This window comes from Aplysia californica, unplaced genomic scaffold (genome assembly GCF_000002075.1).
Source record: "Aplysia californica isolate F4 #8 unplaced genomic scaffold, AplCal3.0 scaffold00098, whole genome shotgun sequence".
Taxonomy (NCBI): Eukaryota; Metazoa; Mollusca; class Gastropoda; order Aplysiida; family Aplysiidae; genus Aplysia; species Aplysia californica.
Window position 1 is genome coordinate 1,237,091 of NW_004797368.1, and position 13,759 is coordinate 1,250,849.

At 39.1% G+C, this 13,759-nt stretch overlaps 1 protein-coding gene across 1 annotated transcript in view; it reads left to right on the forward strand.

Annotated features, from left to right (window-relative positions):
• The window catches only part of LOC101845313, a 17,230-nt gene extending 11,357 nt beyond the window's left edge, over positions 1 to 5,873 (forward strand). The window contains exons 12-14 of the mRNA XM_005095224.2: positions 473 to 691; positions 2,328 to 2,492; positions 3,882 to 5,873. Coding sequence (XP_005095281.1) covers positions 473 to 691; positions 2,328 to 2,492; positions 3,882 to 4,196 — 699 coding nt within the window. The 3' untranslated portion in view covers positions 4,197 to 5,873. The remainder of the gene's footprint in view (positions 1 to 472; positions 692 to 2,327; positions 2,493 to 3,881) is intronic.
• Positions 5,874 to 13,759: the final 7,886 nt, after the last annotated feature.

The following is a 13,759-nucleotide window of genomic DNA, read 5'->3' on the forward strand; positions in this document are numbered from 1 at the left end:
TAATAATAAAATCTCGTCTGTCAATGTCTGACAATGACCAATACATCTGCAGAGGAGAATATTTCTTCAGCGAAATAGAAAAATTAAAAGTTAAGATGACTTGTGGCTTCTGCTGGGGCCGATTAGACTGATTTTGGTTTAGAAAAGTTTGCCACATTTTGAACCTTTAAAAAACGCTACTTCCATTTGTGGATATGTGCAGCTTGCGGGATTCTTTCTTGGTTGCAGCATTTTTTATTCGTGAAGCCTTATATGATTTGCTGCCCCCTGTGACTCCTGCTCTCTGGCTGGGTCTGTCAGGAGCTAGGCTCTCCCATGTGGAAGTATTCTTGTTGAAGTCTTTCAGAGACATTTTCAGAGTGTCTTTGTAGTGCTTTTTTGGTGTGCCAACCTTACGCTTCCCTGAGAACAGTTCTTAGCTATAGTAAATTGTCATCAATCAACTGAACTAGTCTTTGGGTGTGTTATTCAGGAACGAGAAAAGGCAGAGAAGGCAGCTGCTAGGATGGAGAACATTCTCGGCATGCGTGAGGAGCGGCAGAGAGCCAAAGATCGTATCAACATGTATCATGACGAGCGACGCGCTCAAGTGCTCAAGACCCGAGATATGGATCGGGCCCGAGTCATCGACCGTATGGAGAAACATGAACTGAATCGTCTTAACTTCTTGGACAAGCAGCAGGAACACAAGGTGAGGGTACATCATGTCCTTGTAATGGGTTGTGCAAAAGACTAGGAAGTGTCAATTGTCAAACAGATATTACAGAGCATGAAGGGATGTTTGTTTTTTAATTGATACTGTAGAAGTAAAAAAGGAGGGAATGTTGATTATTAACAGATATTTCAGAAGACAAGACAGTGTTGATTGTTTATCAGAAATTGCAAATGACAAGGAAGTGCTGATTGTTTTCTAGAAATTACTGAAGGTAAGGGAGAACCAGCTGCTTAATTTGATTTTGAATGTTTTTAATAAAAGCTATCTAAATCATTTAGGAGACGGGATCCTTTTTAAGATATTGCAAAAGAGGGAGTGCTAATTGTTTCTTAGTTCAAAACCATCTGATCTAGATGGCAGTAAATGTTATTATCAATGCAGCGGCCATATCAAAGCGATTAAACAACATGCACTTCTCTTACGGCTGACTTGCGATATATATGCAGTTGATGATCCAAGTTTTACATTACAGTGGAGTCCACTTATAACGAGTCCTGAAATAACGAGAAGTCTGTTGTAAAGACATTATTCTGAACCCCTTTTTTTCCCTTCTTTATCTTTGTAAATAAAATACTGCTATAGCGCAATCAGATAAACGCGCAAGTTGGTTATAGCGGAATATTGCTGCTGCTGTGCATATCACATAGGCCATTTATAAATGAAAACCTCATCAGTTGAGAAACTTGTTGGTGATCAAGCGAAACAAAAGAATGGGAGAGCCCATGTGTGCCAACCATGAAGGCCGGAGCGAATGAGTGGGGAGGGTGTGGTACGTGCAGACAAGCTGTGTGAAGCAGAATGCCTTGCCTGATAGTGATAGACCAGCCTAGTCTAGATTATCTGGGCCTATCATGCCTCTCACTTCTCCGATGCGGGGATGAAGAGGTCACAGTGCTGTGATGGATCATGGAGCGAATGTGTTACGTGAGTGTGACAGGGTGTGGAGGGGTGGGGGAAAACACAGCGGGCGAGTTAACCTAGAGAACTTTCGTTCTGATAGCCAACGCCAAGGTGTCAACATCGCTAACGCTAGAGAAAGAAACCTGATTCAATTTTTGATCAGGTAAAACCTACAGGTCATGTTGAATAAAGCCATCATCAGAGGAGATAACAAAAGGAAATAAAAAGAACACCAAACTCATAGATTAGACCTACTTTATTATTTCCTTTGAATTTATTTCTGGATCCCTTACGAGAATCCTGCTGTAACGGACATTTCGTACTGGTCCCCTCCCTCTCGTTATGACAGGATTCTGCTGTATACAATTGGTGTAAAGGGCAGAAAAAATAAAAAATAAATGCCTCTTTCAATAAACTACATGACCACAGATCATCTGCTTAGTGTCAGAGTCCACCATATGCCATTTTGAAAAGTAGCGTTTGGTGGAGTGTTTCACTGAGCAGTCAAGATGATCTCATTGCACTTTGTTTTTTAAAGCCATAGTTTTAAAATATCATTTGGTTCCATCCAAGCCTTTAGGTTAAAAACAAATGGTTTTAGCTTTATTTAATAGTATATGGTTATCATTGTTATATCATTAGCATTATCATTGATACTTTTATTATCATTTTATTAATATATATTCTAACAATTATTTTTGTTTGCTTCCAGGTACGAGCTTCTGACGGCAACAAAGCCTTCAGGGCTGACCACACCTTCATGTTAGAATTCAACTCACAACACACGTCTGTGTCAAACGCTCTGCTACGTCACGACCGGCAGGCTCGAGCGGATGATGTGCGCTCGCAGAAAGAGAATGTTGTGTCCAATGCTAAGGTGAGGAATTGTGAGCCAAACAATGAGAGATACAGACACATGAAGCCTATGAAACTTACTTATTTACTTGGTTGAAAAATAGGTTACAGGTATCATTGCAGTTGGCACAATGCCATCTGCTCCTCCCTCCTCCCCAGGATCCATGATGTAGCTAATGAAGAATGATGTAGCAAATGAAGAAAGGAATGGGTCCAAAGGTTGTAGAAGAAGCCTTGCCTTTGAAACAACCATACTATCACCTCTCATCATCATCCAGTGCCAGATCTTAGACAGACATCGGTGATCATGGTTCTCCATTCATTCCTTTGCTCGGAAGTTCTCAAAAAACCTACATTTCCCTGATCTTTCCCTTTTACCCATTTGTTTAGGTTCCCTAAGCATGTTGTTCTGGGCCTACCCCTGCCTCTCTTGCCCTCAATTTTGCCAGTGAGAGCTAGATATTCAAAACCCTTGTGTCTATTACAGTCTATTCAGGTGTCCCAAAAACTGCATTTGTCGTTTCCTGATTGTTTTTAACATTGAGCGTCCCATGTGGGCTTCATCAAGCACTACCTCATTTGATTTCTTTTCCTTCCAGTTCCAGTCTCCTAAGAAACCACATTTCTGTTGCTTCTATTTTATTTTCACTGTCTTTAATGATTGTCCAGCATTCACAGCCATATAGGATTGACCAAACGTAGCATTTCAGAACTTTCATTTTGGTGTTCATTGGGATGTTTCTATTTTTCAGGATTGGGCTCATTTATTGAAACTAGCCTCTCAACATACCATTAAAATCCACCCGTCTCCTGTATCAACTATTACATGCACTGATTTCTCCACCCAGGTGATGGAGGAGATAGAAGATCACATCGTCAAAATCTACCCACATCTCAACACATTATCTCTGCCCATTTCTCATTTTACTCCATGTTACAGGAAGTGTCATCTCTGGCTCAGAGGTTGATGTGCAATGACCCACCAGTGCTTACGGTCTCTAGCTGCCGTTATACGCTCTGTCATACTAAGGCCAGTCCATGCCTTGATGCTATCAGTCCACATTGTTCTTTCTTTATTCACCTTTTGCCCCTTTGGCCCCACATCACACCTTCAAGTATTTCCCTTAGAATGGCCTGGGGGTGTTTTATATAACAAAGTCCTGTATCTTTCTAATTTTCATTCTGCAGTAGCACTACATCTCAAATGCAGATATTTTGTTTTCCTTTTTCTTAGTTAAAGTCCAGGTCTCGGTGCCATACAGGAATATGGGGAAGATGTAGCACTAAACCAATTTTTTCCTTAAAGATATCAATAATTACATGGATGTATAGTGAGTACATTTGGTTGAATCTTATTTTCTGTTCTTGTATTTATTCTCACACATTGACTATTACGACTTTTTCCCTCCAGGTGACTGAGGTAGAACAACAGAACACGGTCAAGAAGTACCTGGAGCACCGACAACTCATGAAACAGACGGAGACGGCGATGGCCAAAGCGGCCCTGGACACCAAGATGTTGTCGGAGGCCAACGAGCGGATGATGGAGGCCCGCAGCCGTGTAGCCCACCTGAAGGCCCGTCGTGCCCGCATCCAGGCCTTCTATCCCGTCCAGGCCAGCACACTCCCACCGTCCAACACCGCACCCGCAGGCATGTCACGTTGGGAGGCTCAGTCAGCCATTTCTGGTGGGAGGGTGGGGCGACACAACACCATCTACACCTGAATACAAGACCCTGTCAACTTTGCATTTTATAAATCAATGGTGTTTTGCTCTAACGGTATAACTATAACTGGTCTCTTGAAAATTTTCAACAGGTAAAAAAGCCTTTTCTGATTCAAAATTACAGTATAATTCACTAATGTTGACATCCGATTTACCGTATCGACATTTTGACATCTCGACATGTTTTCCAATTACGAAATATTTCCTTCACTATCTTCACTGAACAATTTCTCTTCTATTGACTTGTTTTTCGGCCCACTCAGCTTTATCGACATGCTTCCTGGGTGTGAGAGTCTTGCGCGTGGGGCATCACCTCCCTACCCCCACTCCCAATGGCTCACTCCCCTTCCCCATTAGGGCAAGTTGCACGGTCGGTGAGTCAGTGCCTCGCCTTTCCATTTTCCCCAGCAAGTGGCCATAAACAGGCCTTACAAGGATGCTACAACAAAGTTTGTGCTGGTGTGTTGTGTACGCCTCGCGCTGCTCTGTCTTTAGTACCGTAACTCCAACCCCCCCTGCCTCTTGTTAGTTTCACCAGAGATCGAGTCTGTTTACTAGCGTATCTCTGGTTTCATTGTGTAGTTTTGTGTAAGCCTATATCATCATTGTTGGAGCCAGAATCTATTCTTAGCTTCACACTTCACGTTCCCAATCACATTCATTCAAGGGAAGCAACCAGCTTAAAAAGTAGTGTTGTCTTTTTACCGCTGACCTCCCCTTGGTTTTTCCTCTTTGGCTTTATATTTTCATTAATTTATCGACATTTTTATACATTAATATCAAATCCACTTCCCAAAGAATGTCGATATAAGCGGATTATACTGTAATATTTTTAGTAATAAGAATTGACACATAGGTAAGTCAATAGTATTTTTACACAATTTTAAGTGCATGCCGAGTCTTTATTTTTACATTGAGGACCGGCAATTTCATTTCAACAATGGTTTTGATTTTATTATAGTTGTAGATAATTTCCCTTTTTCTTCCAGTTACATATCTAGAGCATAACACCGTCAATAATTGTGTCATGCCCCCAACCCAAACATATATTCTTGTAATGGTATCAAATTTTGCCAACTTTGAAAGCTTGTAGAGGGACAAATAAGTAGTGCTAGTCTCAAACCATATATACTGTATGCTCTTCTCCTGAGCTGTTCTTTGGTTGAAAACATGAATTAAAGATGACCAGTGTCCGTGGTGTAGAATTTAAGTGTTTAGCTGTCGCACGCTTTTATCGAGTGTCTATCTGCTGGGATGTTGTATCCTCTTACTAGACTGGCTCTGAGAGACAGATCAAAGCAGCCCGCCTCTTACATTTGATCTAAATTGTGTTGACGTGGATGTAAGACATTAACATTTTCTTTTTTACTACAGATATCACCCCTTCTCTTTCAAAAGATGGACAGATAAAATAAAACACAATTATCTCAAGTTATATATAATGGAAATTTCTGGGTTAATTTTCATGTTTCCTTTAAACCAAAGTAAGATTCAGTTAGCAGGTTGTAAATATATCTCAACGGGCTTGAGTAAAACACTGTAACAAATCCATTACCTGCAACGGTGGTGACAACAACTGACAGTGTTGTTATGGAAGTCCATAAAGATGCAAGTATATTATAATTATACTAACAACACTTAGCATGTGTCTATGTGTGGGATTAACATGTCGCTACTTTAGAATTACAAAGTTTTATCTGTACTGTACCTAGTTTTGAGAAATTTGATGTAAAAAATGTTGAGTTTCACAACACGTCAAGCTTGTTCGAATGCAGTTCTTTGACTATCTTGGTAACATTTCCGAATAATTTTACGATTTTGATAAAGGAGATAGCACATTTGGTTTCTGGCCTCAGGGTCTTAGTAACCCAAAACTGCCAAAAATGTCAGATACAACTTTGTCTAACTAAGGTAGAGATGTGTCTGTCTGATGAGAGAATGAAGTGCATGACAATGACTTTAGTTAAACTTGGATAAGTAGCAAATATAGTGTTAACACTCCGACATGAGTCTTGTAGCTATTTAGTAGATATATCATACACACTTGAGCCTTCCATGACATGTACATGCCTGATCTGATTCCCTTCACACAATGTACAGCTCTTTGTCAGTGGATATTTCCCATCACATGAATAATGAACTTTATGGGATAACTATTTTTAAACAATATGCAGGGTTTTCAAAATTATGGATTTACTTTTGTTTACTTGTTGCCATCATCTCACGACCCTTAAGTTAGAGAATGTACGATTTTGCCATGTTTGAATGATACTATGAGTGTTGAGTATGAGACTAGTAAATTATTATTTAACTTTTTCCATGCCTATCCACAATCTGGAGATACAATGCTGTGCCAGTGAAAATCAACCATCTGTCATTGATATGGTATTATTAGTATTATTATCTCCTCTGCAAAAAAGACCCTCTTTTCAATGCACAGACCCAGGGTATTTTTTAAAATCAGACATGATCTTTCTGTTCTCTATTCTTTTTTTCCTTCATTTTGATAATGAATTGTGTTCTATATTTGGTAAAATAATTCTGGTAATTGGCCTCACCCAATACCACCTGCAGCTTTTTTCTTTTACATTTACAAAACACTGGTCTGGCACAACCAATTGAAAACCCTCTGGCATTTAAAGAATTAGAAAATAAAACTCATCTCACTTGAATCTCTCTATCATCAACAAATATTTCAACCAAAATCATCTGTTTTTCTCATCCTTATGATACGATAGAGAAGCATTTGCCAGGTGGTTGAGGTAGTATGGATGTCCTTCACCTTCCCACGTCCATTTCATGTAGGCCTATATCTCTATTTTCATTTCTTCATGAGACATTTTTCTAATTATCTCTTTGTCCTCATTCCTCATATTAGATTGGGCCTTCCTACATCTGTCAAAGAAGTGGCATTTACAGCGAAAGTCTTATCTGATGTTTTATGTGTTCCTAGTATTAACACACCAAGACTGGTGGTCATTTTGTTTTTTGCTTAGTCCCATCCCAGTTAATAGCATTGGAGATAAAACCAGGCCATAGTTTTCTGGAAGCCAGTAACTTCCATTTCAATGTTTTCTTTCTCTTCTTTTAATCTGTAACGTAATTGTTTTCTACACGTTTGTATGCTTACACTTAGATCTATAAATAGGAAGATCAACTATCATCAGTTATAAACAGATTCTCATCGAAATGTTGAATTTTTATACCATCGCAAATTTACCCTTTGAATAAGAAAGATACATAACTGTCCAATTTTCCCAGTCTAACAGGTACACTTAGCTAAACTTCAATATAATTAAGAACAAATTTTTCTGTTGCAAATAAGACTACGAAGAAAAGTATATCCAGGCAGCTCTCAAAGAAATGTATGTTTATGTAAAGACAATTTCAAGGACACATGCTCAATTCTGTAGAGCTGCATGACAACATGCGAATTGTTATTTTTAGAATTTATATATATATAATGTACAATATATATACATATTATATGACTGCATAATATACTTGTAGTTGTAGAGTCAGAATGCTTCTCTCAGATAAGAGTGGTGTGTGTGCATATGTGTGCTAGAGCATGTCTGTATGTGTACTTGCATATTATGGGAGTTTAAGAGTATGGTTTTACATGTAGGCCTATTTTTGTGTATTTAATATATATGCATTTAAATTCATGTGTTTATGTGTGCATGCATGTATGGGAAAATTTGAGTATGTCAGTGAGGGAATTATTGGGAGAGTGAGTGAGTGTGAGTACAAGAATGAGTGATAGTGCAGTTTGTTCAAGATTTTAACTGCATTCACATGCAATTTTGTTTGAGCAAGCTACTCGCTTGAAAGCTTTGGAGAAATTTAGAAGGGGGGGAAGTAAAACAACTTCTAAACTGAGCAGAACATGTTTTTTACTTTGTATTTTATACTGATTCCTCTTGTTCTGTCATTGGTTTGATTCTTCTTGTTGAGTTATTGGAAAACTACACTGTCAAAAACAAATTTCAAGTAAATCAGGCTAGTTTCTGCATTTCAATTTTTCGTGACGTACATTTACATAGTTCAGCAAATGTCAATTTCGTTAATTTCCATATATATATCATAAGTCTATGCTATAATCTGTAGCATTAGCTATACATGTATCTATGCTAAATAAACTGGCTAAAAACCTACTTTTTAAAAACAAAAGCAGTGTTGAGTTTTTCGAAAGAAATATTCTGTGCACATAAAAATTATCCTACTGATTAACACAACATTTTCATTTAACACTTTGCCATCACAAGGCTCGAATAAAATAGTAAAAAACTCTTGCCATCAAAGGCAAAGACATTTTGGGGAACATCCAAAGAAACTGAGTGATAAACATCACCGATTAGCGAGATGTGACCGCAAAGTGTTAATTTTATCCAGAATCTCTTGAGTGGAAGCAGGGTATGCACCCTTTCTTTTCCATAGTGTTTTTGTAACTTTGTTTTGACTGTCAGGGCTAACCTAGACTGGGAGGGCATACCTGTGCAAGTGGTTTTAAGCACCCCGCATAATTTAGCGAAATTTGATCAATTTTTGCATAATTTTTGATTATTTTCCTTTATTTACCTTTCTTTGTTAAGAAAGAACAGAATCGCCTAATTTTACATTTTTGGGCTCAGTTTGTATAATTTTGGAATTTTTCTTGCATAAAACGACGGGGACAGGCATACAGAATCCCAACAGAAAGAAGGAAAAACCCGATAAAATACATTCCTCCACACAGGAAGTGAACTCCAGCCTGTTGCATGCAGCGGCGAAGATCCTAATCATTACAGCACAGAAGCAGTTTGTTCACTTCATGCAGTGGGACTAAACCTGCAATCAACAAGGAGCCATTCCTCTATAGCTCACTAAAACAACAAGTATCACATTAACCTAATGCCGTCAGTTACTAATGAAGATGTCTCAAAGGTCACGGGACTGAACTTCTTTTTGTTTGTATTAAAAAGACATTGGGCTACATAGGTCTCAAAACAACGCATCTGATTTGTGAATACTTCCTTGTTTTCACTCTGTCCGTTCATGTGTGCGGGCTGACATGAGTAGCAAATGCAATGTGCTACTAAACTGAATAGAGAAATGCAGTCCAGTGACTCTTTGATACATCCTGTACTTATAATATCAATCCTTTGAGGATTCCCACTTGCTTTTATCCACATATGTACCTATACTCAACAGTGGGTGCTCACTTTTATTAATAGTGGAATAAGGATTCAAAGGTTCAATTTTGGGGTATTTTCTAAAAATTCATAGTGATTGAAATCTATAATATGTGAGGCAGCATGATGGAATCAGGCTCTTGTCAAAATAATGAACGTGAAGAAACTGGCATTTCCCCCGCATGTTTTGGAATTTTAATAGAATTAAATAGAATTTTTGTGTTTTGGCTCAACACATTTAATGCCCATTAAAGGATACATTTCTGTGTAGATTTGACAGAAAAACGTTGATTTAAGGGGATGTATCCAATATAAGGCCAATTTTTTAGAACATGGCCTCTAAACCAATTTTATTCTGTTTGATTATGAATATCGTGTTGAAAAAGACCTAAAACAACTGATACCTTTGATTCAAAATTATTTTTGTGTCCTTTGTGTAGTCATATGGGTTCAATCGAACACATATTTGCAATGTTGCTTGGGAACACTAGAACTCTGTCAATTATGGACCTACAGGCCTGATTTTTTGCCACAAAGTAGTTAATATCCTAACCTTTAACTTTACCAAGCCATTCTTTCCTGTCGCAATTATTAATAAAATTATGAACCAGGACTTATCCTGTTCTTTCAGCTTTCGGAGAAGCTCAATAGAACAAAAATAAAATTTTTCATAACTAAAGAACAAATTGGAATACACCAAAAAGCCTTGGTAAAGTTATGCGAATAGCCACAGAGAATAAGCATGCCAAATCTTAAAGTAATTGGAGCACAACTTTAGGAGATATTGTGTTCCCAAGCATATAGTATGTGGCCAAAACGGCATTTTGAGAAAAACAAAAAAAACCGACAACGTACGCCTACAACATCAACTAAATGAACATTCAGACGATACAAACATGAATTTTTTAAAAGAATAAAGACCCTAGATGGAATTGCAATCAAAATTTAATGGTCCTGATAAAGAACAAGGCATAATGTCAAGCTTTTTATAACCCACCCCCCTAAAAAACAGCCTTCGGCTAAGCTCAATGAAACAGAAATTAAAATGTTCATAACTCACAAACAAATTGGAATGCACCAAAAAGCCTTGGTACATACATGTGAATAGCCACATAGAAAAAGCATACCAAATCTTAAAGTAATAGGTGTATAACTTTAGGAGATATTGTACCCCCAGTCATATAACTTGTGGCAAAAACGGCATTTTGAGAGAACAAAAGAAACCCAATATACGCCTACAACATCAACCGAATGGACATTCAGATGGTACAAACATGATTTCTTTGAAAGAATAAATATCTCAGATGGAAATGCAATAAAAATTCAATGGTCCTGATAAAGAACATGGCATAATTTCGAACTTTTTATCACCCATCTCCGCAAAACGACCTTCCGCTGAGCTCAATAAAACAGAAATGAAAACTTTCATAACTCAAAGAGAAAACGAAATACATCAAAAAGCTTTGATACAGATATGTGAATAGCAACATTGAATAAGCATGCAAAATTTTGAAGTAATAAGTGCATAAATGTAGGAGATATTGTCTTTCCCAAATAGCATGATGTGGACAAAACGGCAGTTTGAGAAAAACACAAAAATGACCAAGCGCGACAACAATAAGCGCTTCATAGATATTTCATATAAAACAATGCAAATAATACTAATCTCCTCCCCCTGCATGGAGTATAGAATTCTCCATACACAACTTTTAATCTCTCCTCCTCTCTCTGTTTTGCTAAAGCTTTCGTCTCTCTCCATCTCTTAGCTTTCGAACAGTTCGCATCTTCAGCTCTTTGCAGCCGACGACAGTCCCTTTTCAAACCATGACGCTTTGTCTCACTGCCCACACTCAACTTTAAACTACGAATAAAGTCTCTGCACGAAACAGATCCAAAGTTGAATTCCCCCACCCCAACAGAAATAGCAACCTCAAGTCGCGGCCGTGTGGCAAAAATATGTTTTGGGCAACGTGCCCAGATGACCGAATGCACGCTCTCATTGGCGTTTTGGGTCGACTGCAGGACACAGCGTGAGAGCAGATCGTCGCTCGACATTTTCTCATACAGTGGCCTTATGACCTCTGCCACTTCCTGGCTAAGGGGTGTGTGTAGAGCCTCCTTGTGTGGTAGTGGCGAAGTACCTTGAGTGATGGCTCTCTGGTAGAAGCACCACGACTCATTCCCCTGTGGACATAAGTCATGGTGCGGAGAACTGTCGGTAGAACGGCAGTGTTCGAGTGTTGCCATGATGGCACGGCGCATATCAGCAACTGTCTTGTTGCTACGTATGGCGTTGGCGTAAAACTTCTGCAGTTTCCCAATGACCTCGGGTCTCATCTTGCCATACCCCTTGCCCCCTAGTGTTGCTTTGGGCTTCTCCTTAGATTTTGCCTTCACCAAGTTGCGCAGGTTCGTACCCATCCGTTTACCTACGTGATTAATACACTCATGCTTTTCAACCGTGAGGCCTGGGTAAGGATCAACCTTTTGAATTTCGGAAATTGTCTTACAATCTCCATCGCTGATCATGGAGACATACCGTAGGCCATGCCTCTCGACAGATCTTTGCCTCCTTTTCCATGCCCCCACTTGTCCCCACATAGTTTATATCACAATTTGCTTTATGAACAGAAAACCACCTGTCATACTTCTCCTGGCTCTCCCTCTTCAGTTTCTCACCGGTAATGGCACATGTCGCACAATACGTTGTCAAAAGCTGGTAATCCACCACCAAACCTGTCCTCCTTTCTATCACACAACCGATTCCAGATTTTGATGTGTGTCCACGCTTGTGCCAGGTACCGTCGTATGACACGTGAATGTTCTTCACAGCTCCAGTCTCCTCTCGATAGGCACACCTTACTTGTTCAACAGCTTTATCCAGCATCATTTCAGAATAAGTACGAGACTGTTCTCTCACTACTTTCAAGTGAGAATTAAACGTTTTATTATGAACTGTTGGCATGTTCATCATCTCAGCAAAGTTGCTGAGGCCAGCATGTCCCATGCCAGTCGTTAATGCTGTAGCGACAGCTCGGCGGTTGACTTCGAACACCCTGCTGTCACACTTCTGTGAGGTGTAGGAAGAAGAAATGTCTTCATTGCATGACATGCATTTCACTCTCAGGAAAAGGGAGAGTCCACAATTTTTCGACGAGCAATAACGATGTTAATTTTCAGTTTTCACGGAATCTCAAGCTACAGAAATAACGCAAACCAGGCACCCCCACCTCCTTCACTCGCCCATATCTTGACTTGTGCAAAAGATAAATGGATATTTTTTCCATAAAACGCAAGGCAAATGGACAGTCTTTTAAGATGATACCAATAACTTCATACGCCCACAAATTGACGAACGCCTGATTCCACCACGTCATGACACATATAAATTTCTTTAGTCAGTTCAAAATCATAATGCGTGATTTCTTCTAAAAAGCGACACACAGGTCGGCGCCACCAGAATTATAGATAAATTAAATAGAATCAGTCAATGTAGATTGAACTTGCAGAAATGAAAACGAGACACAAATAGCTTTTGCTTTAGTAGAGGTTTTACGGCGTTCGCAACTGCATCAGGTCATATGAGTGCCAAGGGGAGGATGTCAACAGAGACATCTTTACAAAGAATCACTGTCAATCAGGCTTACTCTGCTCACCTCTCTAGCTTCAAGAGCACAAAGTCTGCTTCGACTATCAAGGCACCCCGGAAATAGCGGGTCACAAGATTTTGACAAACATACAAAAGAAGTAGAGGAAAAATGACGATAGTAAGGATTAGGAAAGAAAAAGTAGCAGTTCCCTGTTGCAGCTTAGGCACAGTTATGAGCATGACATTGTTGAATCAGCCCATTTACAATGCTACTGTGCATAAGAACAAGTAAATGTCCCCCTTTGGGAATGGCCTACACACACTTAAATTCAGAAAGTGGAAAACTAAGGGGGGGACACATAAATAGTTGCTTTTATTTACATGTATATATCACAAAGTTTAGGTGTTGAAAGCAATGCTAGACAACAGCAACGTTGGCAATGAAATGGATCATTAGCCCTATCCGTACGCCCTAGGGTCATTTTGTACCCCCAGGGTTGTTTTCTTCACATTTTAGAATACTTATAGTATAGTACGAAGATCTCTTTGAAATTTTCAGTATTTCTAAAAAAATCATTTGGACAGACTGCTATGCAAAGCGTACGGATTTGATTAACGAGTAAATCTCCTCTTTGGAAAGTGGCGGCACAGAGTTCCCCACATCATATGGATACCATAGTAAAACACGATGTACGAATAGGGTTAAGCAAACAGAACTCCGGAGGACAATTTGACAACCTTGCAAGTAAAAGATCCAAGTTAGTTAAATCATTAATTTTAGAATTCCAAAGCTTTGAGTC